At 31.0% G+C, this 27,755-nt stretch overlaps 1 protein-coding gene across 2 annotated transcripts in view; it reads left to right on the top strand.

The window, feature by feature from the left end:
* LOC129988352 (laminin subunit alpha-1-like) overlaps positions 1-27,755 on the top strand; it is a 158,687-nt gene that overhangs the window by 111,879 nt on the left and 19,053 nt on the right. For both annotated transcript variants that reach the window (XM_056096556.1, XM_056096555.1), the window contains 14 exons: positions 932-1,040; positions 1,434-1,550; positions 2,879-3,055; positions 5,390-5,544; positions 8,560-8,715; positions 10,192-10,343; positions 16,502-16,658; positions 17,755-17,876; positions 18,932-19,100; positions 20,403-20,550; positions 21,119-21,242; positions 21,973-22,093; positions 22,941-23,108; positions 26,284-26,423. In XM_056096556.1, coding sequence (XP_055952531.1) covers positions 932-1,040; positions 1,434-1,550; positions 2,879-3,055; positions 5,390-5,544; positions 8,560-8,715; positions 10,192-10,343; positions 16,502-16,658; positions 17,755-17,876; positions 18,932-19,100; positions 20,403-20,550; positions 21,119-21,242; positions 21,973-22,093; positions 22,941-23,108; positions 26,284-26,423 — 2,015 coding nt within the window. The remainder of the gene's footprint in view (positions 1-931; positions 1,041-1,433; positions 1,551-2,878; positions 3,056-5,389; positions 5,545-8,559; positions 8,716-10,191; positions 10,344-16,501; positions 16,659-17,754; positions 17,877-18,931; positions 19,101-20,402; positions 20,551-21,118; positions 21,243-21,972; positions 22,094-22,940; positions 23,109-26,283; positions 26,424-27,755) is intronic.

Here is a 27,755-nt window from a genome sequence, read left to right as displayed (position 1 = left end):
TAATCCCTCACGTTCAATGAGATTGTGAATGTTACGATTAAAGTGAGAAAGTCGCTGTTCTGCATGAGGGGCTAGATTGTCTAAGTGTTGAATTATAAAAAGAAATTTTGATTAACGAACAATATATCTCCAGGGGAGGCACCTCGTCATTGAGGATGTGAAGCTTCCGGCATGATGGTTGGTTCTCGACACCACTGTGGGTACACGAAAAGGTAAGGTCTGGCTCCTCCCATTGATGACAAGACGTACTTCCTTAGGGAAGAGTTGTACCGTGGCCGGTGATGGCTCTTAGGACTCAACCACAATTCCCGCCAGTGTTGCTGTCGCTGCGGTCCGGTCATTTAAGTTTTTCCGTGTGCCTTTGGGCGGATCATAGTAGTCAGCCTATGACTTAATGAACAGTATAGAGCACCTTGAATACAATAATTATACGATAAAACTGTAAAACTATCGATTTTTGAAGTGATTGTAATCAATAGAATAGCAAAATCAACGTTTAAAAAAAAAGATTTTTTTTTTTTCAGCAGTAAATTCCTCGAGTAAATGAATTTATTCACTTATCGTTATGCTGAGGACATCAATCACAAAATTATTAAAAGAACGAAAATATTCAGAAATGACAACAAATTTTAATATTTTCAAATTTCAAAAGAAAGAATCATAATAAAGAAACCAAAATCTAAAATATTATGAAGAGTTAAATTATAAATTTGAAAATTATTCTAATTGAAAATTCAAGGAATTCTAGAAAAATTTGAATTTCCGAAAACTTTGATCGAAAAAGTTTCAAATCAAAGAAACTCCATTGAAAATTAGTTTTTTAATGTAAATGCACTACGAAGCTACGATTACACGTAATATGTTCATTCTTGGCAATGTCGGTTAACACCTTGTATTTGTTTGAATCAGAATGTGATATATTTTTTTGCAGGCTTATCCAGGGGTTGGAGAGGCTTTGACCGAACGAGCGGAGAAGGCCAGAGCGAGGAGTCTCGAGCTGCTTGCTGAAGCTCAAAAATTAAACGACGAGAAAGTTCCCGGTAATGAATAGCTTTTACGTACTTTAATAGAACTGTACTTATTTTTTTCCAATCGTGTTTCTAAAAATGAAATTTTGGAGTTGATCTTTCGTTCATTTCATGTTGCATTAGAATTTTGAAATTTTGTGCACTCAGCCATTCTCGATATCGATACATAATTGTAATGCTTTCGTTACTTAAATTTCAGTTAATTAATTTCAATGTTCCATACTAGTGTATGTAATTAAATGTATTATATGCTATAATGCATATTCTTTTAATATAATATTCATAGCATATACATTATAAGTATTAAAAGTAGAAAATAACGAAATTCAAAAAGGTTTTTAAAAAACAATCCGTTTTTATTAGGTTTGTTTCTTTGTTTATGAATCATTTTTGTTTTATTCTCAGAACTGGAGGAAACAATGCGGCAGCGAAAGAATGCCCTGGACGATCTCTCAGAAGATCTGGCGTTTGGAAAACGAAACAATGACATCATTAACAGAGAGCTGGATGCTTTACCAAAAGGTATCATTCACAGGCTAATTCTCAATCTGCTTAATTTTTTGATTAGCTTTTCAGGTGCTATATCTCGCAGAAAAGAAGACTTATTTAATTCTTTCTTTTTAATTTTTAATCTAGTTAATTTTTTCACCAAAAGATCCTATTTTTTATAATATTGTTACAAATTAGTAATGTTACTTCCCTACAAATTAAGTCTCCTGACAAGGAAGATAGTTTTTCAGCGTACTAATGACTGCTGAATGGATGCCGGGTGACTCCTGGCTTTAGCAATAAACTTGGCGACAAAATAAAGCAATCAAAATATTCCAGAATCATGACGGTAGCTTCATTAGGACTTGATTTCGAATAATTATTCTGAAAGTTTCTTTGCCCTCTCACGGGAGTTGTAAAATGCCGAGAGACAGAGTTGTCAGAGGGAGTCGGTGCTGAATCAGTAAGAGAAGCAGATAAGTCGAGAGATGTGAGCAATCGAGTGAAAACTCCATCCTTTCGAGAAAGATTTCGCTCTGTTGAGTTTTTCTCTGAGTGCTTTGTGCTGTTATCGTTCTTTAATAGCGATGTTCTGTTTTGTACTGTTGTTTACTGCAAGTGCCATTTTGTATATACTTGGTCTAAGCTTTGTTACCTGTGTATCGTGCCTTCGTGTCGAAGAAAGCGTCTTTACCCGTTATTGAGATTTTCTGGAGCAGTAACAACTGCAAAGCAATCGTTGAAAGGAGCTATCCATCGAACTTTGAATTCTTCTGATATAATGTTTAACCGTGGTACCGTACTGTAATGTCAGCCTCGGCAAGCAATTAGATACTCTTTCCCATCCACAGTTGATGTATTCTAATCCGGGAATTATAAAAATATTAGGGTAATACTCACTTTTGTCAAGTGTAATTGTTCAAGTTCTGATTTGTTCCATTACATTTACTTAGCTATTACAATATTTATAAACACGGAAGGTTTGAAATGCTGCGCGCAAGCAGAGATCAGGGTCATGATGCCCTTCGATAATAACTGTAGCGTCCAGAAAGTGGATGATATTCACCATGCTTATTTTGGAAATGATGCTTATAATTCAAACATCGAAACTTTCGAAATCATATCGAGGCTTATTTTCGGACTCAGGTGGAGAAACATGATGGACTTAAATAAAGAAGGTTTTCGGCTGTTTAACACTTTGCTATAAACAAACAGGCGATATGAAAATAAAGTATGTTTACTATGCTAATCTATTAATAGACATTATTAAACAGAATATTACTATCAGTCTGGCATCACTGCATGAAAATAACGTTTTTTTTTTAAGTCGCGCAAATTTCACTTTCATTCTGAAATTCCAGGCGTGAAAAATATTCTCGAAGATGCAGCCGGGACCGTAAGAAGAGCCGAAGCGCAAGCCAAAGACGCTAATGCTAGAGCTGATGTACTTCTGCAAAGATTGGACGATGATCTCATCCCGAAATTCGAATCGATTCGGGCTGGGACTGTAGGTGGATTGGAAAATTTGACTAGGATAAGTAAGTGTGAACGATTCAATGACTTTAAATTATATTGAAGTGATGCTTAAGTAACTTTTTAATATATTTTAAACTAACCTCGTCATCTTTTATATAGATAATTATGCATATTATTAACCTGTATAATCCTGTAAGAAATTTCTTGCATTCTTTCTCGGACATTTTGCATGGCAAAAAAACTGCATTGTGATTTAAAATGAAATATTGCTTCTCTTTTGTGTGCGCAATAAATTTTTAGTTATGGAAGGAAACTTTACGGATTATGAAAAACAATATGTTAGTGGTATACAGGGTGTTGCCGAATTCGACCGACAAATTCAGAGAAGTGACATTAGGCATCTAATGGATAAAAAAATCCAGATACAACAAAGGGTCCCAAACGACGTTTAGAAGGTGAAAATCGCTAAAATATAGAATGCCCTAAAATTGTTGGAAACTGCAAAAAATTTATGAAAAAAATGAACTAATGATGTTTCAACTATAACTTTAAATGAAAGCACATTCATAAGTTGTTGTTGTTTTCATGTAGATAAAATGCCGATTTGGATGTCGTAAATTACTGAAAACGAAAAAGTAATTTGGAACCCCTATCTGCAAAGATATTAAAACTTGAAGGAAAATAAAAGCATGAAAATGTAATGAATTTTGCACACTGTAATCTGATATAAGCATGTTGTGTGAAAACTGAAGAGTTTTTGAGAAGCACGTATCATTTAAATTGTCCTTTCGATGTGATCTTTTTTTTTTTTTTTTTGGTACCGCTCTAATAGAGATCAGTCACGTGACATAATGGCATCATTAAACATAAATATCCAGTTCATCTACCATCTAAATTTCACGATATTGTAACTTCTTTTTTTATACGTCTCATAAACTATCCAGATATTGAATAGAAATCTTGTTCAGTGTCTTTCAACAGTGGGAAGAAATTTACACAATCAGATAGTTAACGAAACAATGACAGCGGTTGGACTTCGGGTAAAAGAAATTTTAAAACATTTCTAAAATGCAGGAAAAATTTATACGATTATTAAATTGATATAATAAAAAGTATCTTTTAAATTTAGAAATGGCGTAAAATTTACTTTTTTGCGATCATATTTTCGGAAATTATCACCGAAAAATGTCACAATTCAGCTTAAATTTTAATTAATATTTCAAGAAAAACTGCACGGAGGAGAGCACATTCCCACTCTCCTACATATACATGTGGCACATTTGAAGCTATAGTTCAAACGGTCTGGCTTCTGAGAGCGCCGACACACACACATTCTGCTTTCTTATTAGATTAATAAGAAAAGGTACTTTAAATATATTTCTTCATCTGTGTACCTTGCCGTCTGGTCCGGAAGATTTTCCTCGCCGACATACCTATTAATTAAATGACACAACTATCAAAATGTTGCATAATGCAATATACTTCATCTAAAATATCTATAATTTAACTAAAATTGAGCTAATATTAATCGTATTAAATCGTCACCATTCTTCATAGCTTGCGACCAGTGCCATTTTCCTCGCCGACATACCTATTAATTAAATGACACAACTATCAAAATGTTGCATAATGCAATATACTTCATCTAAAATATCTATAATTTAACTAAAATTGAGCTAATATTAATCGCATTAAATCGTCACCATTCTTCATAGCTTGCGACTAGTGCCATTTTCCTCGCCGACATACCTATTAATTAAATGACACAACTATCAAAATGTTGCATAATGCAATATACTTCATCTAAAATATCTATAATTTAACTAAAATTGAGCTAATATTAATCGCATTAAATCGTCACCATTCTTCATAGCTTGCGACCAGTGCCATTTTCCTCGCCGACATACCTATTAATTAAATGACACAACTATCAAAATGTTGCATAATGCAATATACTTCATCTAAAATATCTATAATTTAACTAAAATTGAGCTAATATTAATCGCATTAAATCGTCACCATTCTTCATAGCTTGCGACCAGTGCCATTTTCCTCGCCGACATACCTATTAATTAAATGACACAACTATCAAAATGTTGCATAATGCAATATACTTCATCTAAAATATCTATAATTTAACTAAAATTGAGCTAATATTAATCGCATTAAATCGTCACCATTCTTCATAGCTTGCGACCAGTGTCATTCAATAGTACTGACTTATTTTGTTAGGTGCACCTCTAGAGGATTCGGAAATTCTCCCCGAGACATTTGTAAACTGGTGCTGAAACACCTCGCATATTGCAAAAATATCAATTATAAATATTGTGAATGTGTTTAATTTTATATGTGTTGTTATGTTTGATACATTTAGCACATCTAATTCAATATCATAGTTCAGCAAGCAAGAGATGACACGCGAGAAGCATCCAGGTTGGCCGACAGCGCAGACGCCAAGGCAAAGCGGGTCCGAAAATTGCACGACATGACGAAGTTGAATTTGAAAGAACTAAAGGACAAGATTCTCTTGGCACGACAGAAAGCTTCCAGCGTATGTGCATAACAAATTCATCATAACATTTTGTTTTTTCGTTTATTATTGCGCTTTTATTTAACTTTATTTAGTATATATGTGTTGAGATGAAATTTTGTCAATGATTTTTTCATCTCTTTCCTGGCGGACTAGAGCCAGGAAATGCCAGAGCATTAACTTGCGTGAGTGATTCAAAAAGTAAGATCCGTTTGCACTTCACACTGCAACTGCTCTGCAAACGAGAGAATGTGCATCCGGATTGATCAGTTGGAATAGTCAGCAAGACAGATATGTAATTAATAAGGGTAATATGTATGCTAAATGCAATCCAAAGCGAGACCGGCGCTAGCTGTTATCCATTTTATCCAAGATTTTTTTTAAAAAAATCTTTTACAAGCACTTTTACGAAACAATCTTTAAAATTTACTCTAATTATTGAAGATCCATAACTTATTTTTAAAAACAACGCTTAGAGAACAACATTGTTAACAGCTTTATACATATATGTATATTGTAACAACTTGCCCTACCATGAGGCATGTTGTTAAACTATATGAAGTTATTTGTTACATACATTTGCAATAAAAACAAACATAGCATATTTTTTTTTGTAATTTTTATTTAATAGCAATAAGTTTATGAACTTGTACATATTGCACTTGATTTAATAAGCCATTCAGTTGATCAATAATCATAATTATTATCTTAACTGCAGTTTTTCTATATATAACATTTGGTAGCTCTTTGGTTGTGAGGTCATTCCAAATTGTGGCATTGAAGCTATGCTTATGTTTGAGAAAGACTCATAAAGTTTTAGTCAAGTCATCGTCGTCCTCTTTGTCCAAAGGCACCTGCTAAGCAGACTCTTTCCTTCGCTTATTTAATATAATCTATGCTCTTTTCCTTACAATATGTTGCAGTGTTGTTTTGTATCACTGCTTTGCACATCTTTCACAACGCTTTGTTCTTCCATGTTCTTATGATAGCGTGTCGAAATGACACTGACGTTTGTCTAGAAGTGGGGCATGCTTCTCTTTGGTATCTCATTCCCCAAATATATATATATATATATATATATATATATATATATATATATATATATATATATATATATATATATATATATATATATATATATATATATATATATAAATTTACTCGCTGAGCCTACTTTTATTTAGGTGCATTTGTAAGAAAGTAATATTTAAAATTTTTCCTGAAAAAAAAAAAAAAGAATTGAGGTGCCATTAACAATAGGAACCATTCTTAACAAAGTGCCCCTCTTACGTTACAGTTTCAACCTGTTTGGCAATTATCTTTCTTGATTTCTGAGCCTTTGCCAACATAGTCTCTTCATTGTTGTAAGTAACTTGAATCTACCAAAGCCATCGGAAAGATTGTAAAGACTTGTCTATACTGTGCCTATTAGAGCTTGTTGCGCTACTGTCCACCTGCACTGAGTAAGAAGACGAGATTTATCCGTTAGCAAAACTGACAGTCAGTCACTTGAAGAACTTTAACTTTCACTCCGGGTGACTAAGATTTTTAGCTGAGTATTGACACACCAATGTCTATACTTCTTTAGTCGAAGAAGCATCATATATTTTTGAGCATGATCTGTGTACTCTTGAATATTCGACTCCCATTTGTCCGTGGTACACAACGTTAGATGCAACTGATTCTTGATCTGAAATAAAAACAATTTATTAATATGACATATATGCAGCATCTCCAAAAATATTTTTGCAATAAAATTATTTGTATTTATTTATTTAATTAATTACCCTTAAATTAATTATTTTAGAACATGACATTGATTAGAATTACTACTATTACTAGCAGTTTACATTTTTCTAAAGAAACTTTGAAATGTTGACTAGTTAATTCGATATTAACTAGCCGCCTTTCACAATGAATAATAACTTCTTCCGTTTTTTCGTGAAATATTTCGTGTGTGAATGTACCCCCTACCACCTTAGTTATATTAGAACATGATATTGATTAGAATCACTACTATTACTAGCAGTGTATATTTTATGTTATAATTCCTCATATCAACTTTAAAAAGAAAACATATAATTAAAACTTAACTTGGAGAAAACTTTTACACTGTAATAACTAGCCATGCCGGAAGTGTAACAAGTTGTGGCGCCATTTTATTTTTAAATAGCTTGAATAGTATAGTACAGTTGTACAGAACTTTTAAATGTGACATCGCTTATCTAAAATGCATTCTTTGCCTTTCATTACATAGATGTTTTAGATACAATATAAATACGAAACAAACCTTTCATAGATATTTTTTAAGGGTTTCAGAACGAATAAAAAAATTAAGTTTAAATAACAATACAAATAATTATTTAATTGATGTTTTCATAAGCACTCATTTTGTTATTAACTGCAGGAAAAAATAGTCGTGGAAGACACACGAAAACACATTCCACCACATTCCAGAAGTAATTACCACGCACTAAAACTGTAAAGGCTTAGAAATATGTGTAATACCTTTCGTATTCTTTTGCACGTGTTTTTGTGCTCTTCGAGATTTAATTACTGAACATCTTAAATAATCTTTGGAAAAATTAATTGTCAAGTAACTTCTTCAACGGCGAATTTTTTTAAAAAAAAATATGATGTCTTATTTTTTTATTTCATTATATTATTCTTATTTTATATTAGCAACAATTTAAGGAGATGAGAAGAAAAGGAACTGGTTCAGAACTTTATCCAACACATTTTAATATTTTTCACTTATAAAATTAGATCAGAATTACACTTAGAATAACTTTAATTTTAAGAAAAATTAAACTTACGCATATGTATCAATACCCCTGAAGACGTTAAGATAACTGATATTTTATTTCCTAGAGTGGCGTTAAGATTCCATTCTATTTATAATAAAGAATTACAATCCTAAATACTAAAAAATGGAAAATAATTTTTTTAAGTATTCTATTTTTAAATGCACTAATAAAATTTAAAATCAGTTTTTACGAAATCCATTCAATACCTATTTCTTATTTCATTTTTTAGATAAGAGTTGGTTTGACTTCTGATGTGAATGGTAATTGTATTCGTTCATACAGTCCTGCTGTGGAGCCTTCAACAACAAACAATATTATTTTAAATTTTGCCACAAAATCAAATGCAAAGGACAGTCTATTATTTTTCATCGGAAGCGCCAAAGAGGTAAGATATTTTCTTTGAATGGTACAATCAGCTCTATTTGTTTATAACTACGAACAGCGCATTGATTTCTATTTCTTTATTATATTTTTTTTCATTTAGAATGAAACTTCCAATAGGATGATTTTCATAATTATTTTAAATAATTTTTATTCTAAAACCGTCCCTCTGAAGAAGATAAGTGCCCGAGATTGTCCAAATGCTATTGTACATTCGAAATATTGAGCACAGAAATTCATAAAATGGATTCAAAACAATTTTCAAATTTAATCAGATACCCTTGATGAGAAAAGTGATGCCCTTATTAATCGCTTTGTTTCGTATTTAATGAATTCCACTCCATACGAACTAATATGCTCAGCTTTGCTTGGCATGAAAATGTTTCATTAACATAGAAAATAATTATTTAATTCATTGCCATTAAAACTGATGTAAAGTTTCAATATTTTTGAGAAAAATGTGAAGTATCATAGCAAAGATTAAATGTCCATTCTGATGCTGTAAATGTTGCAGTAGTAAATGTTTTCTGTAAACGTTATATTCGAGAACGTGAAAACAAATTTGACTTCTCCTGGCCAAGACAAGATATCAAACGAGATTTTGCGAAAAACTAGAATATGCCAACATTGTCTTATTTATTAATGCTGCTCGTCAATTTATCTGAGCTGGTAAATATTTGCATTTGATGGAAGACCAAAGCTCATACAAAGGAAATCATTTTCCTTTAATTCACTTAAAATTTTTTGTTTAAAAACATTATTTTACGAAACATTTTAACACTTTATTATTACAATTATTACACACAATTATTTTACAATATTATTACTACTTTTGCATTAAAGAATTAACGATTTTTAAAAACTGCTACATTTTTCGTAGAAATTTAAAGAATAATGTTAAATGTAACTAAACATTTTGGGTCGCTACTTATACGGTAAAAAAAAAGAAAAAAAAAATGAAATGAATAGAAATATTTAAAATATTTTCTTACTGTAGGAATGGAAACATTAAGGTCAAAATATGCTGGATGATTCTGTCATCAAGTTTGTAGCATTTTATTTACCGCTAAGCTAGCCAATAACTGCTCCATTTCGTTCAGTTGTTTTTCAGTTTGTAAATTTGGCAAATTATCTCTAAAAAAATTAATTTTGCGGAAATATCGTATTTTAATGTTTTAACCATAATCTTTTCTATGTGTAGAAATAAAGTTGTTACTAATAGAAGATTAATTATTTATTTAATTATCATGGAATTTTCGTTAAAATTTCACTTATTGTTCATAAAATTAGTGAGAAAAATGTAAATCTGTTAAATAGATTAGAACTACTTATGAATTTAATATGTGTAGTCGATATTAGGAAGGAATTAAACATTATGTATCAGATAAAAAAGATTGAAAATTCTAAGAATTTAACATTATGCTACATAAAATTATAGTGCATTTTCCTTCTATATTGTTATGCTGCCTTATAATTACAGGAAGATTTTATGGCATTAGAAATGGTCAACCGAAGAATAAGATTTTTATGGAATGTTGGTGGGGGCACTCACACCATTACACACCCCAAGGAAATAGAAACGAATGATGAACTTTCCAAGAAGGAACAATGGTTTAAAATTGAAGCCAACAGGTGAGTTTAACATTCATGACAGTGTCAATGAAACAGAAGATGGGTATTAATCTCTGCCCAAAAAATTGAAATGCTTGAAAAGGTCTGCCAAAATTTTGAACTGAATCAACAATTTTTGCTTAAAACACCTTCTATTTATAATTTTTTTTCCTTTAAAATATTCATCTTTTCCATTTTTTTACACCACATCCAACGCAGTTGGAATGATTTTTAGAAACCTTTTACAAGTTCGCTCTTAAGTCTTTCCCTTATATTTCAAATCGCTTCCTTTTCAAAGTAAATTCCAGTTTTTAGAACAAATAAATTCCATAAGATGAAATTTGGTGAGTTATTACCTGATATAAGTTGCCTTCACACGATTCAGCAGCTCTTGACTATGATATGATTCATGTTTTGTTCCTCAATCAAAAGATAAGCCAGAGGTTTCCCTATCGTGAGATATGTCTACAGCTACACTTTTGAAGAATTAGCTTTGTTGTTACTCAGGTCTTCGGCAGTCTTATGGCCATTTAAACGATCACCGTGTAATAATTTGCTTCCCAATTTTCAAAATGTAACGGAGGCACTTCCTTAATGGGCATATTACCCGTTGATGTGGAAAAATTGCCCATTTTTGGGTCGTCATACTGGACACAGGGGCAGCGGCAGAGATTAGCCGACGGAGGGGGGGGGGGCAAGACAAATCTGACAGGGGGGCAAGCACAATTTCTCTAATTTGGCTTCGAAATAACTCATAATAATTAATTTTTGCATTTAATTAAAGAAAATTTATTATTATTTAGCTTTTTTTATTCATTTACTAACCCATTCTTTCATTATCAAAAATTTATTAAGTTATCTTATTGTTCTTACTTTCTTTCACTGACCATCAAAAGATAGTCAATATTTTAGTCTACTTTTTTTAATGATACTCTTGATATTTGCTCGCTTTGAGATCTAATTTTGGAAAAAAATATAACTATTTCATTCTAAATTGTATTATATAGATAGAAACACAGTTTCTGCCAGAATGCCATATCATGTTAAATGCACAAATGTTACCACGGAAGCTATATAAGATAAATGTAGAAATTAAATTCAAAAAGTTTTATAAAAGAAAGGTTTTAGAAATCCAAAATAATAAATTAAAAAAATAGTCCTTACCTAAAATCATTTTTTTAAGAATTGCAAAAACGAGCAGGAATTCAGATGTATTTCGAATCTGAGGCGAATAAGCGCACTCGCGCACAACAAAGATTTACTATAGTTCCGACACGAATAATAGATCGTTGAAAAGATAGAAAGATGTTGTTTCTTAAAATGGTTGGAGAAAATATTTTGTAAATATAAATGCAAAATTACCATTTAATGTAGATATGAAAAATGTACTAGTAAAAAATGGACTATAATTATTAGGTTTCTCATGTATTTGTTTTTCAATATATATTTAGGAATAAAACCAGTGGAAGTGGTTTTCCCAAAACTTTCTCACACATTCTCTAATAAACTTGCATGCCATAGAACGCCTTACATGGCATTCGTGTACAATAGTTACGAAATAATAACCTTTGGTGTGAATTTAGCATTTTTACTGAACAGATCGATAAACAATCAATTTTGGATTTGGCTTAAAATTTGACAGGAATTTAGGCTGCATATTTTGAATTTATGTGCCGAATTTTACTGATCTAGCATCCTTCGTTTTGTAATTATCGTGTTAGCTTACATTCGAACAACCGGATAGAGAGGCTTCCCCTGAGCAGAATTTACACAAAATTTAATAGAAATCTGCAAAGTTGGATGTAAAGACCATGTAACAAATTTCAGCCGTCCAGCCCAAAGTGTTTTTCAATTATCTTTGTCACAGATATTTTTTAAAAGTGTGTTTTACGAATTCGGGGAGGTCTAAAACGTGGAAATTCGTCAAAAGCTCGAGTTCGAATTTTTTTTGTCGATTATTATACTTTTTCTATGCTATGTAAACGAGAATTTAAAAATCAATGCATTTTATTAAAAAACAATTGATCATAAGTATGAACTCTCCATCTTCACTTTTAAGCACGTATTCTAATGGCTAAATACTTTTTTCCTCTAAGTTATTGCAAGCTAATATTCTTTCCAAAAAATGAATTTTAGCCTCTCGGTTGCATGCATTCTTTTTTCTTAATTCCTTAGCATACAATGACAAATCTGAATTGGGCATCGAATTGCTAAATTTTTAATTTGCAATTAAGAGAAAATATTAAATAATTTAAAATGCAAAAGTCAATTGGAAACGTATCATTATCTCAAATGCCCTTATATTATTCTAGGGATTAAAATAATAATAACTGTCACAAATAAGATGTCACATCTAAATACGAAGTTAAGTAAATTCGTATGTGAAGGGGTTAATGTGTTATATATGAATATTCTATGAATAACTATTTTAATCATCATTTTATCAAAGCATCTTTATCCTAAGTCCATTAAAAATTTAGAAGTACCCGGAATTATAGAGATTTTGCTGTGAAAAGTTATTGAAAGAAAAAATGAAATTTTTTAAAAATGCATTCTCTCGTAACATAGCTGCAATACTGAATGCAGAATCTAAAGAATTTAAATAGTAATTTATTTAATAAATTTAGTGCATACATGGATAAGCTCTTTTAGTGCAGCTGAAAAGCTACCATACCACATAGATTTATTTTTTGTCAACTGAAGTCGGTAATATTTCTTTAGTGCAATAATTGCAGCCTGTAAATTAGCTTACAAAAAGCAGATATTTTAATTTAAATAAATTTAATTCATATTTATAGAATTTACTTATTCCAGCAAAAAATAACTCTTCTTAACAAGCATATTGCACAAGAGTGTCCAGAGAAAAGAGTATTTTATTATTTAATCCAATCATTAAATAGATTTTAGTCGGAGAAATCTCGTAGTGAAATAAATAAAATAAATTTACCAGTTCGTTACCGTGGAAGTAACAATTAGTTGGAAAAAAATTACGATTAATTGTAGAACTATTATTTATTGAATTCTGAATTAGGAAAAACAAATCTATCGCCCGGTTCCTGTATAATATGAAAGTATTTGTATAATATAAAAGTAAGTACTATTTTTTCTCTTAACCTATGATAACACCTTAGCCGAAAGTCAAAGATTAGTCAACAAAAATGCGACTTTTTATTCATTTATCAGCTTATTGATTATTCTGCTAAATATGGAGCAAATTATAAGCTGAATGAACGGCATTTGAATCAGATGACAAAAAATCTGCGGACTTAACATCGTTCGGCATTCATGGCATGAGTTCTTCGTCGCCCGATCAAAACTTTTTGGCAAAATGCGATATCTCATTCACCTGTCACCTTATCGGTTATTCAGCAAAACACAGTATAAATTATAAACTGAATGAACGACATTTTAATCAGATGTCTAAGAATCTGCGGACTTCCGTCGCATTTAGTACATAGTCGGCAGTCCAGAATTTGTCGGCGGAATACTATACCTTATTCACCTTGTCAGATATGCTTCCAAAAATAATGCAAATTATAAGCTTTATGAACGATATTTCAATCAAAAGCCTAAAAATCTGCAGATTTAATTTCTTCGATATCCATCGCGTTGCTTTCATTATCAGCCGATCCAAAATTGTCCACAAAATGCGGCATTTTATTGACCTGCCACCTTATCGATTATTTTGCCAAATATAGTCAAGCTGCTTTAACTGTAACAGGGATATTTCGACTGTTTACAACATATTAATTTTAAGGTAATTTTTAATTTATTATATTCGAGAAGGTGCAGCTCTCCATAACTATACGGGAATGATGAAGATTTTTGCAGAAGAAACTCTCAATCCCTCGCCGACGGAAGGGGGGGGGTCGGCAATTGTCCCCTTGCTAAACCCGCCTTTGTCTGGATATTCTTTTCAATTCCAAATACATTCTTAGCATTGCCACAGGCTATAATAATCTGTTTCTATTCTAAGTTGCGACGTCTAAATAAAAAGTTTCTGCTAAATAAAATCGCTTATTTCAAATAAATAAAATTTCACATCCATTCTCTTCAATTTTTGAAATGAAAAAAAATCACGTAATACAAAACAATGGTTCTTTCTACCCTAATGCAATGTCATAATAATGTTGTACTCTTAAAAAAAAAAAGAAAGAAAGAAAACTAAAGATTAGTGAGTGCTTTGCTGTAATCAGAGTTAACAGGTTTCTCTGATTTAAATATTCGTTTATATTTTTGGTTGACATCATATTCGTGCATATAAGGATCTCTGGAGGTCTTTGATGGGTAAACATCCAATTTCACTGAACTTAAGTAATATTAAAAATAACTGCCACATATATGCCTTTTAATCGTAAAATAAATGTTTGCTAATTATATCGAAATTATTAAAAATATTTTTAATGTATTACTAAGATTAAAAAAAATATCGGGAATTTTATCATTAAAGAAACTTTATCGATATGTCGGGAAAATTACATACCCTCTCTTACAAAGCAATTTTCTCCGATTATAATGGTTTTTTCCCAAGATTTTCCCGCTTTTCAAAATATACTTTGAACTTGTTTTCATTAACACCTTTTGGATTCGCCATGATTTTTTTTATTGCTTCAGCAGACTCTATACGAGGAACCCAGAGAAACAGTTTTAATTTCGCAAATAAAGTTTTAAAAAATCTTAAAATTCTGTATCTGATGAATATGAGTATGGCGGTTGTGAAGCAGCATTTGTTAATATTTCTTTTCAATTATTCACGAACAATGATGGGGCGACAACGACGTTTGTATTGTAGGATAAAACTTAGGAGCTATTTCGCTACAATTCTGGTAGTTTTCGATTTAGGAATTTGTATAATAATATCAATAATAATATAATAATAACAATATATTATTAATATAATAATATTTTTTAATCATCAAACGACAATCACTAAGCACCAATTTTCAGATTTGATGATGAGATGGAAAGAAGGGTCTACCAGAGCGTGATTCATCTGTGACGGACATTAAAAAACAAACATTTCATACCCTTCAGATTTCTGATAAACATTTGATTTGTCTTTAAAGGCCGTTCGCAACATCTCACAGATTTTGCAGCTGTCATTGTACCGCGAAAATAAATTTTAATATAAATTTTTTGCTCGGTTGCATTTGCTAATTTGGAAAATCAATAAAGTTAAAATTCTTATTTCCTTAAAAATTCATTTGTTTTCAAGCAATATTATGAAATCAAATACTGGACATTATCAGATGTTTATACAAATCATGAAAATATGTAAACGAGTTCTAGTCTTATACATTTTAAATATAACATTTCTGATTTTTTTTTTATTATTATTATTGCAGTAGATTTATAAAGTAGAATTCATGTCACTTCTCTATGCGAAATGTATGACTTCTTACGACTCAATATTTTAAATTTGCGGTTGCTTGAAAATGTGTGCTAAATATTCATCCTAATAGATGAGCCCTAATGTAAACAGGATTATGCAATTTCTAATGTTTATTTTAATACAAGTTAATGGATAATGTGGCATTTACACAAAAATGCCTTTGACCTTAATTCTTTGATTTTGGAAATCATTTCTTTAAATCTGAGAAGAGTGGATGGTCTCAGTGTAGAAACTCTAGAACTGCTGATGGATCCAGTCTTCCATGTTATTCCATGCATATTCTTGTCAGAAGTAAACAGCAGATCAGTGTCTGCTGTTTACTTCTGCAAATCTGAACAGGATATTTGAGATCTTCTCATTAAAATTTTGTTTGCAATTTCGAGAATATATTTTTAGCCTCATTTGTTTTACTATTGTCTAAAATATCGTTTTCCAAAACTTGCCTCTGCTCTTTTTTGTAACTTGTTTGTTGAGACTTCTATACTTCATAGTCTGTTGCAATACTGTTGAGCATTAAGTTTTTTATTTCACGGTAACTACTTGACGAATAAGGGTTCTTCGACGAAAAAGTTATTTTCACTTTGTTTGCCTTAATGAAAAACATTTTCTTTTTTTTTTCTGCATGCGGCCGACTTAAAAAAAAAATCCGGTACTCTGCATTCTTTTGGCAATCATATTATCCATTATGATTCGACACAATGACGCAAAAGATTTCTTTTCCTTTAGTTTGAGATCTTGACCCAATGTTTGAGATCTTTCTTCATAATAAAATGAAACAATTTTACAGGATTGGCAACATCGGTACTCTGAGCGTGAAACGAACTCCAGACGGACAGAGACCGGATCCTTTCGAAGTGACTGGCGCCTCTCCTGCAGGTTACACGAAAATGGACTTGGATTCGTCTTCCAACTTTTTTATTGGTGGATTCCCGGATAACTTCCTGGTAAGATTTACTCAAAAATAATTTATTGTTCGTTATATTAATTCATCATGATTTGAATTAATGATATAACTGTTTATACAGGGTGTATCTGAACGCATGGGCGATTACTTAATGGATGGTAACATGCATTGCTACAAATACCTTCTGTGTAAGAATGTGTGGGTACATATAAACTGTTGAGACACAAGAACATGAAATGAATATGAAAGGAAACATAAATTATTAACTAGTAGCACCAATTACAACTGCTGCTTCTCTTCAATTTATACACTAATAACCAAAATGAATTACTGGCTTAAGAAATACTCACGAAAGAAACATAAACTGGCCGCATGCATGCTTCACTCCATGTCAAATCCCCTCCCGATGGGTGAATGAATTCCTTTGCAAGAATGCAACACAAAACCACCACCCCTCCATGCATCTGAAGTTTACCTTTCACTCGCATTCAGTGAGCTACCAATTCAATTAGCGCAATTAAAAATGAAATGAAAGTCTATTAGTTTGGGCTGGATAGCCAATCTTCTAATCTTTTAGTCTAGTAATTTCCATACCAAATTCGTAAAAAAATTCATAAGTTTTGAAAACGAAAATTTGATTGGCATTACTCCATGGGCGTGACATGGATGCATAGATTTACTAGGGTCAAACTTCTCTCTGATGGTAGGTATCCTTCTATAGTCTCTTTGAATGATAGAAATTATTCCTCTTCCCCTGCATGATTATGATTCATGGACTTGGATAGTTAGAACAAGAAGTCTTTAACGGAACCCATCCAAAAAATATATGCCGAGTATTCCGTCGATGCTTTCAGGTTTGCATCATTGTTAAGTGGGCAAAATTACGAGTAATATCTGTAAACTTGTCGACTGTGCTATTAGAAGAAAAAAAATGTTTTCTTTTGTGATGATTCCTTGCCTTTACCCTTCAACGCGTTCCTTTCGTTCATGCAACCGCGTACAAAAAAAAAAAAAAAAAAAAAAAAATGTTAGTCGAAGTGTATTTTGCTACCCTTTAAAGTTTTATCCATGACTTCCATATCATTCTGTATAATTTCATGCAACTTTTTTCATTCAAAATTTTTTATTTATTTAAGGCTCCCAGTGAAATCCGCACGTCTTCCTTCTCCGGATGTTTGTACGAAGTTTTGTTTGATGGAAGGCCTGTAGGGTTGTGGAATTTCTTGACCAATGTAGGTTGCGATGGTTGCAAAGAGGGGTATGTATCATAGATGTAAAACATATCATGTCAAAATAGAATTATAATTCGACTTATTGTGTTTCCTTGTGATGCTACATATCAATGGCAGTTTATACGTCATGGGAATTCTGTCATAATAAGATTTTCGATATTTAAGTTAAATCTTAAATTTTTTACCTGGTATCGGTCAATTTTTGGTGCAAAGATTTTAAATAAATGTTTATTAGAAATTCAGTTGACAACTAAGAGATGTACTGAATGGTCTTTAAAAGAACTATTTTATTTTCTCATGTGCGAAGTGTAACAAAAACCTTTACTTATAATAATGAAGAATTTACTTTTAATAGAGTGAACTCGACTAAACTCTCATTGCAAACTGATCTGCAATGAGAGTTTAAAGTTAAAGAAGTTTGCAGAAAAGTGTAATTTTCTGCACGTGCCTGTAGGAATTGAAATAAATACGCAATGTGATATTTTCTAAGAAAATAAAAACAAGAAAAAGTTTCTTACGACCTTTTAAAATAGCTGTATTATTAATTCGGTTATTCAGTTGAAGCAAACATGGTTTAATATATACAAAATATCCACTCTAATTATTTCCTTTATTAATAGGTATATACATCTCATAAAAAGATAGTCTAAATGAAGTAAATAATTATATTTTATATAGTTTGAGTCAATGAAATTTCAAATGAATTATGAATTTTAAATTTTTATGTAGACCCTCTGTCCTATGAATCATATTTAATAATTGCGACACTAATATTTTAAATAAAAAAAAGTGTATTCTTTTGCGACTCAAACTGGTTGAGTTATGGAAATTTAAATAACTGCTCCATAAAACATCATACATAAGATGCCTCTTGATGCAATGATTTATGATTGTAATGGTTCTTGTGACCATGTGTGTTCCGTTTTTTATTAGCGTGTTACAATGCTCGTTTAGAAATCCTTTCTATTTCAAAGTAATAAATGTATTCTCAGTCTTTTTTGACTTGCTTTTCGTAAATTTCGTATAAAAGATTTTCATTTTTTTTTTTTTTTTTTTTTTTACTAATAAAAAATCATTTTAGAGCTACTGAAGATATTGATACAAGTGCCTTCGAATTCCAAGGTGGTTCCAGTTATGCAAGTCTAGTTCCACAAGTGCCATTTTATAAAAAGAACGATCTGTACTCTGTTGTAAGTTTCAAGACATTGAACGAAGATGCGCTGTTGTTCCTCTTTTCTAATAAAGAAAGGGTAATGAATGATTTCATGAATTCTTTTTTCTTTCATTTGTATCCTCACGATGTGTTTGCTGTCTTAATATTTTCGAAACTTAGCGATTAATTAATGTAAAATTTAAACAAATTTTGATTCATCACAAATGGCATAACCGGATGGCGAGTTCAGAAAAATATTATTTCAAGATACTATATTTTGAATAATAATGGCCTATGAATTAAGACAGAAAAATGGATAAAAATCAAATTTTTTAGAAATATCTACTTTTCAGTAAACGAATAAAACTGCGTTTTTAAGAAGTTTTTTATTTTAATTTATTAAGAAGTGAATTAACAGTATCGACTCAGCAACGTATAGAATAGACGAAAAAGTGTTGTTTTATGAGTATTATGCATGTTTGCTCTTTATTCTTATGTTTATTAATACATTGAATTAAAATAAACACTCATTTGACGAACTGAATCTTAACAGATGTATGTTTTGTTAAATTTAGATGCTGAAACCGTTTGCAGTGTAGTAAAAGTTTTATTTTATTACCTGATAAGGTTTTTAGACTCGCTTGCAATTTGAAAAATTAATCGATTAATTTCAAAAGTAATCGAAAATTGCATGGTGCAAGAAAGATCGAATCACTGGTTATGTGCATTACAGATCTAGAACCTCCAAATTAAATAAGTAATTTTTTCTTGAGTAATGGGTATTCACAATGAAAAATTTTAATTCAAAAGTAATCGAAATTTTAATGTTTTTTGTCATTTATTTTGAAATATATTATCTCATTTTTTCCCTGCCTTAAAATAAGATTAAATAAATAAAAATGTAAACATTTCAGTGTTATTCTTATTTTTTCTTTAATTTTAATAGATTTTTTCAACATTTTTATGCTATTTTAATTTAATAAATAAATATGCTTTTCAAAATTAAAATTTGTATTTTAAGAATATTTAATACTTAAAATTTCTGTTTCAAATTGTATGTGAGCTCTTGCATTTTATAAATTTTTTTTATGAATTTATAAACATAATTTAGAAATGATGGCTATAAAATAAATGGTGCAACCTTTTAATGATAATGTTTAAGCTGGCATTCTTTCTATAAATTGTGTGATGTAAAAATCGTCACACATATAATGCAACAGCTGATAAAATCAAGTCAGATGAAGCCTAGACAGATAAATCAAATCTAAAAAATATTTTATTGCAATGTTTTGAATCAGAGGTTCAAATTCTTTTCTTTCTTACTTTTTTTTATTTTTTTATTTTGCAAGTGGCTCATTGAATTAAAATTACCATTACATATATTTTATTTTATTTTCAGGGACAGATGATATCATTAGAGCTAAAAGGCGGTAAAGTGGTTTATCAGTTAAAATTTGATAGCAGAACTCACATTCGCTTGGAAACTAAAAAGAAGTACAACACTGGCCGGTGGATCCGAGTCGAAGCGGCTACAGAAGATTCTGAAGGTTTCTCTTATTCTAGTTTATATCATGAATACACTTTTCTTGAATATACTTTTATTTATAAAAGTGACTTGCCGCTCATATTCAATAGCATTCATTCAGCTCTGTCAGCCAACCAGTGATGCTTGCGTGTTCTATGCTCACGCTGTTACAAAGTGAAGCCTCTCTCTTAAGCTTCCTTAAAATTCTTCCCATTCCAGTTTCTTCTCCTCTACTTAATCGAAGCAGGCTTCACATCTCCTTGCTTATCACTACTTCAGCTATGGTATTAATGCATGGATGTTTTTTTTTTTTTTTTTTTTTTTCTTGACGCTATCTGAAGAAGTGTCCTGGTACTAAAACTCTACGTAATATCCAATATCAGTTGTAGAAATGAATGCTTTCTCCTAACCAAAGATAAGTTGCAGGTTGTAGAAAAAAAAATTGAGAGATGAATGAATACGACAACCGAACCAGATGGCAGCAAAAGTGACTGGTTTTCAATAAGTTTGAATGTACCTTGATATAAATGATATTTTTAAAAGGAACCTTTTAGTATATATTTTTTATACATTTCTTCATATAATTGCAGCTCAATTATTGGTGGAAGAAGAGGAACTGCTTAAAGAATTTTCGAAGAGTTCCTCATCATCTTTAGAATTCAGAGATAGTTACATGTACTATGGCGGTGTTCCACCCAACTTTACCAAAGAGAGGTAATCATCTTTTTGCACACATTTATCTTACTTTTTTTATATTTGTTAAGATGAGATTTCGAAATTGATTTTTTCACTCGCTTCAGGATAGCAGGGACCTCTGAGAAATTGTGTACGAAGGCATTTCTGTTTAACTGTATTAATATTTTAAAGCGTTTTTAAAAATATATTAATTGAGAATTAAAAATACTAATTTTCGATTAATATTTTTAGAACTTAATTTTCCGTTAATCTAATAATGCATACAATTAGTGAATCTGAGAAAAAAGAATTAATAATTTTATTATTATTATATTTCAACCACTAAAAAAAATTTTTTTTGAAAATCCTTTTTTTGGTAAACTTGTAAAAACGTGAAGAACTGTTTTTATTATTATTATTATTATTATAAATGAAAAATATAAAATGTTATTCGTCTTCTGTCAACAGTAATCTTATGAATAAAAGTCTGAATGAATTTTGAATGGGGATATCGATTCTTTCAATTTTTTAACTCTCTAAATAGAATATTATCATAAATAATTTTAAAAATATCGTTTCCCAATTCCATAAGTTAAAAATGTAAATCGAGTTCCCCATCCTTTTGTTATATTTTAAAATATCGTTCAGTTTTATTTCTGATTACGATTGGACTAACTCGATTTTTCCTCTCTTTCCGGTATAATACTTTTAATGAATATTTTTTCTGTAAAATTATTAAATTCCTTGATATATTTTCTGTTTACATTAGTTGGCCTGATGTCACATTTTCCAACTTCTTTGGTTGCATGAAAGACTTGCAGATAGATTCCACTCCAATCGATTTATTTAAAAGTAGTTTCTATGGAATGAACATTGGCTGCTCCAATAGGGTAAGTAAATCGTTTGTTCTAAGGATTCCCTTAGTTCGCAATAAAATTTTTGGTTAGCTTAAGAATACGAAACCGTTCTATATGAAACAAATATAAGTGCAATTTTGAGTTAAAATACAGACAGTCAAAGGAAAGACAATCCTGCTTTAAAAAAAAATTTGTATTTGGGTTTTTTGCAGTTTTAACGCTTTTTAAATACCTCATACACTTTTTTTGTTTTGTTTAAAAATAGCTGCTAGTAAAATTTTGTTACTGATTTAACATTTGGTCGCTAAGCAGAAAAAATGTTCTATATATTTTTTCAAACATTACAGCGGTAGAAGAAAGTGAAGTAGTCAGCGACCAATTCTGATTTTTTTTTTTGTGCCTGGTGTGAACATAAAATTAAATGGTCATGTCTGGTGTGGAAAAAAAGTTAATATTATATCGCGTCGTATATTTTTGAGCGCTAAAAATTCGCTTTCTTCTTTCTCATACGGAATTTCGAAAATTGAGAAAGGTTCTGTTGCTTGTTTAGTGACGACTGATGTGTTAGTTTTGTAATTCTGCACAGTTTTTGTGCTTTCGGTTTTATGCACACTTTTTTTAATATTTTCATATCTTAATAATATATTAGTAGATTTATTAAATTAAATTTGAATCCATACCATTGATGGTAGTGAATTTGTGAAAAATGGATTTCACGACTTCATAATATTTGTTATAATGAATTATAAATTAAAGATTGAAAAGTAGAAATAATAAAGATAAAAAAAAAATCGGATATCCTTATAACAGTGTGTTTAAAAAAACCTTTTGTATATTGCGATGAATACACAATTGATTAATCGCATATGGATGCTTGCAGCCTCTAAAAGTCGCCACTTTCAAAGGCGAAGGCTACTTGGAGTTGAATGGCCAAGTTCTGCCACGAAACTCCAGCATCACCTTCTCCTTTTTGACTAGCCAAAGTGATGGACTCTTACTTGTGTCTACCTTCAAAGGACAGCCGGGAGTGAAACAAGATCAGCAACAGGTATTTATAATTTATCTTGCTCTTTTCATGAAATAACGTCTTCTCATCACTCCTGTATCAAAATATCATAATCGAGTTTGCCAAAATATTTTATTGATGTAAATTATAAGTTAGCTACATCCAGAGCGGAAATAGGAGGGGGGGGGTCATGATTAGTATCTCAAAACCTTTGACAATATTTTGTAGTTTGGAAGAAATGTTGCAGTAGTGTTAATTACATTTGAACAGGTGATCGGGCTATGTATTAATGTTTGATTTTTTAAAAAATCCTTAATTGAAATGCTTTAAGTAAAAGAATGAAACAAATTGGTTTATTTTTATAATTCTTATTTTGTCTGTATATGTGGCCTTATATATCCAGTCCTCTTAAAAATTCGACAAATGCTCAATTTCATTAAGGGATCGTCCATTTGCCATCGGAGACTTTGGTGTGAAGTCTATGTTTTGAGATGTAATACCTTCTATAAAGTCGAGTCAAGAGGATGTGTCTATAAAAGATCATAGACATCTTGATCATCTTTATTATAGACATCTTGATAGAGATTTTGAGGTTGGCAATTGCTTAGTAATGATTTCAGAAACAAATGGTATCGTTCCAGAATTGTCTGTGCAACAATCACATTTTTAATAATTCATTTTGAATTCTTTCAAAGGTGCAGAAATGGGTCTGAAAAAATTTGTGGTTTTTGATAACGCTGGAGATACATAATGTTTCTAAGAAGATTCTTCTATTCAAAGCATTTGTGATACTCGTTGGGTCAAGAGGCATAAGGAGCATCTTCATTTCCAAGAAGAATTGAATACTAAGTTTCATAACTCTTTAGTAGAAGTTTCTATATTGCAGGACAGAAAGAAAAATGCCATCTGAAGTTCTCGCCTCAGTTGTTTTACCTGTATTTTAGTAATAACCGTGTCACCTAGTTGCCCCCTTCTAACACCAACACTTGATTTGAAAATGGGTACCGAGGCAAAACAAGATACCAAATTCTAACAATAAATGTATTTGAAGAAAAGCGAGAAAATACATCAAGTGGCTGAAAAGTTGTGTATTGATTTAAAGACGATTGTATTCGTGCTAATAAACCGTCAAATCAATTCTTCTGAGTCTTGTGAACAACATTTTAAGAGATATACCAATCTTTGATCATGTCATCAAAGACCTATAAAAGAGACTTTCTTCAGAGCTTATGGATCTGTTTCAACTTCAGTCTTCTCGCACAGAAAATGAAGCTGCTTGAAGGAAATACTTAACAAGACTTCGTCGAATATTCTGTCTCCAACGAATTTACATTATGGGCTCAAAAGTGGAAGCGAATCCTTATTAACTAAGAAAAACTTCTAGTTTCCTTTTTGGAAATTATGAAATTATGTATACGACCATTACAAAATTCTATGTATTATTGCGGCACTTTCAGACTATGCAACTCACACGGAACACAGTTTTTTCTTTCTTTCGACTGCTGAGGACTTGACTTCTAAATGAAGAAAGAGTCACATGATTTCCTTCATATATGTACATCTAGAAATTGTACTGGATCTAAAAACTTATTCTTAGATTCGCTAAACCAAGGAGTACAAAGAATTTATATTGAAAGTTGGAATAGATTTGTACATTTGTTTACTTTGTTATTAACTAAATTCTTTTTTAGAATGAACAAGCCTGTACAAACTTGTTAAATATCAATAATTGATCGTTATGATTGTTGCCTTATAGATTCTTATTTTCCGAATATAAAGACAAGTTTATTAACTTGGGTTTTTTTAAAAAATTTGTTTAAGATGTTAAACAAATTTATTAGGAACCCTTCAAAAATACATTAAGTTTTATGGATAATTTAAATTAAGAAATTCTAATAATTTTTAAAAACTCCTTTAAAACATTTTCTCAACAAATTCTTTCTTCTTTTTCAATCAGTACTTCCTTTTATTCTGTACTGCATTAATTAACTTAAGTTTCAAAATATCAGCTCTAACTATGCATTTAAGATAATGGGTATAATAATAATAGTTAATCTCAAATACCCGGTCGATTTGGTGCTTTTTATTGACCACAAAACATTTCCAAAAATTTTCGTTCCCAAGACTATATTCTTGAGCAAGCCCCACCCCCTCCCAAAAATTAGTATTAAGTCTGCATCCGTCTCTGGATATATCTGCTCGCAAATTGTTGCATGTTCCTACAAAAATCCGTTATGTTGCTGATAGTTTCATCAGTGTTTCATATGTTTTGGTTTGTGATTTTTAATATATGACATTTTGATATCACAACAATAAAATTTTTATTTATTCATTTTTTAAAAATTGTTTATATATGCAAAATTTGCAGAGAGAAAGTATTTTAATTTTCAAAATAATAGGTCTTGAGATTTTTAAAATTTATCACAACATTTTAAACCTTTCTAGAGTCCGAAAAAATCCGTTTGTGTAATCATGTCCATCTGTGAACGCGATTCCTTCAAAAACGCAGTTACTTGCATACGTGAAATTTGATATGCGTCTTTTCACCAAATACGCAGCATTCTATCGAATATAGAGTGAAATCTGTCTGTGGGAAGTTTGCTTGCTGATCCATGTGAGTATGATCATTCAGAAAACGCCAGTAGATGGATGGATGAATGAAACGAAGCGTATATAACGAAGGGTTGAGCGTCTGCTGACCTGTTTATTTATGAATGCTTGAAAGCAAATACTCGAAAATTCAGAGGTTTGGACTAATGAAATTTGGTATGTGGTCTTACCATTAGCCTTGTATCAAATTTTGATGAGTGCAAGGAAGACAGCCCAAATTGCACCCAGAGTGAAGTACGTAATGTGCCATATTAGTATATGAGATAGTTGAAAGGAGAATGCTCTTATATATATTCGGATTGTCCGATAAGTAACGATCCACCGGAACTGCACCAGTATAGATAATTTGCAGATTTTTTTTACCGTAATTGGCTGTACATTTATTCCTTCGGCAAGCCTATCGGTTAATAGCGTTCTCGTGAAGCACTTGTTAACGATGCTATAAGATAACAGGATATGCTTCATCTTATGCTTCAACGCTTTTCTTACACCTCTACTTACACACGCTCAAGTAGGTACAATGTCTTTATCTACTGAGGCTTTTTGCCTCTCATTCAATCTCTAGATAATCTATTTTAAAGAAGAAATTTTGTATTTTCTTTTTCAGAATTATTATTCAGTGGCTCTTAAAGACCAGCGTATCGTGGTGATGTTTAACAGCGGAAGCGGCGAAATACAAATGACATCCGATCGTACGATCACTAGAAACTCTTTCCATACAGTAAATATCATTAGGAAAAACAGGAGGTAAGGTCCGATTCTTCTTATCAGAAAGACTTAGTCATTAAATGCACGCGGAATCAAGATATTTGTCTATTCGAATAATTAATCAGCGGATGTGTGATCTGCTTTTTTTATGCGTTTAGAAATCGAATAATCTTCTTAATGTTTGCTGAATTATTTAATATTTGCTGAATATTTTAATTATATTTTTTTTAATTTAAAGCTCTCTCGCATTGAGCATCTATTGCTCAAAACGTGCCAAAACGTTCTGATAATGATATCGCATAATTTACATAACTTTCAAAAACATTTTTGTTGTTTCAGAGAAAATGTTGTTCCAAATGTCCTAAGAGAGCATTTTTTATTTCCATCTTGTTCTGAATGTCATATTCTTTTAAGTTCATGGCCGATTTCTTAATATATATTTTCGATGGAGTTTAATCAAGGGACTAAAATAGACTATGAAGCTACTGTTTAACATTATAGAGGCATCAGGATAAACAGTACCTGTATAGCGCATTTAGGATCGTTATCTTATTGGAAATGACATTCAGAATTCAATTTTTGCCCTGATTGAGTGTCTTCCTTTAGAATGTCAAGATACGTACATGAATCAGTAATTCCTTCTATAAAACATAAATTGTCGACACCATCATCACTCACATACTCTATACATCATGTTGCCACCGCCATTGCGTCCGACAATCATACATGATTTTTTAGATAAAATCTATTGATTTGATTTTCTACAGACCATAACTCGACTAGTTGACCTATGGATATTAAATTTTTCCATATTATTAAAAAGAATCGCTTCTCAGAATAGTTAAGTTCATTATAACTTACTTTATTAATAACAGTTTCTCGCCGTTTGAAGTGCCACTTTAATGTTGTAATCAATCTTAAGTGAGATGCGATTTGAAGTGCACTTATTCGTGAATTACTTTATGCATAATATTTCTTTTATGCAATCGGCGTTTTATCGGAGCTCTTCCGAATCACTATTTTCCCTCAAAAATTTGAAAAAAGGGAAAAGGGCTCATGGTGTCTGTGTATAATATATTGTACGATAGACTTCGATTTATTCGCAACTTAATAATATTTTTCATAAATAATCCATCATTTTCTTACTGAATCACGAATAGCTTTAAAAACTTCCATTTTAGGACAATAATCTTCAAGATGGAATTTGAAAAAAAAAAAAAAAAGTCTTGTTTTCTCAATGTTTACTTTTCGAAAGTTTCTGTGTCGAAAATTTACTTTTAGTCAGTCGTAAAAGATTTCAGGATTAATTTGAATACAGAAGCAGTTTTTGCATGATAGTTTGCAATATCTTTTAAATATTTAAATAAAACT

This window comes from Argiope bruennichi, chromosome 10 (genome assembly GCF_947563725.1).
Source record: "Argiope bruennichi chromosome 10, qqArgBrue1.1, whole genome shotgun sequence".
NCBI classification, from domain to species: domain Eukaryota; kingdom Metazoa; phylum Arthropoda; class Arachnida; order Araneae; family Araneidae; genus Argiope; species Argiope bruennichi.
Note: the sequence above shows the minus strand (reverse complement) of the source record. Positions and strands in the feature narration are given on the sequence as shown.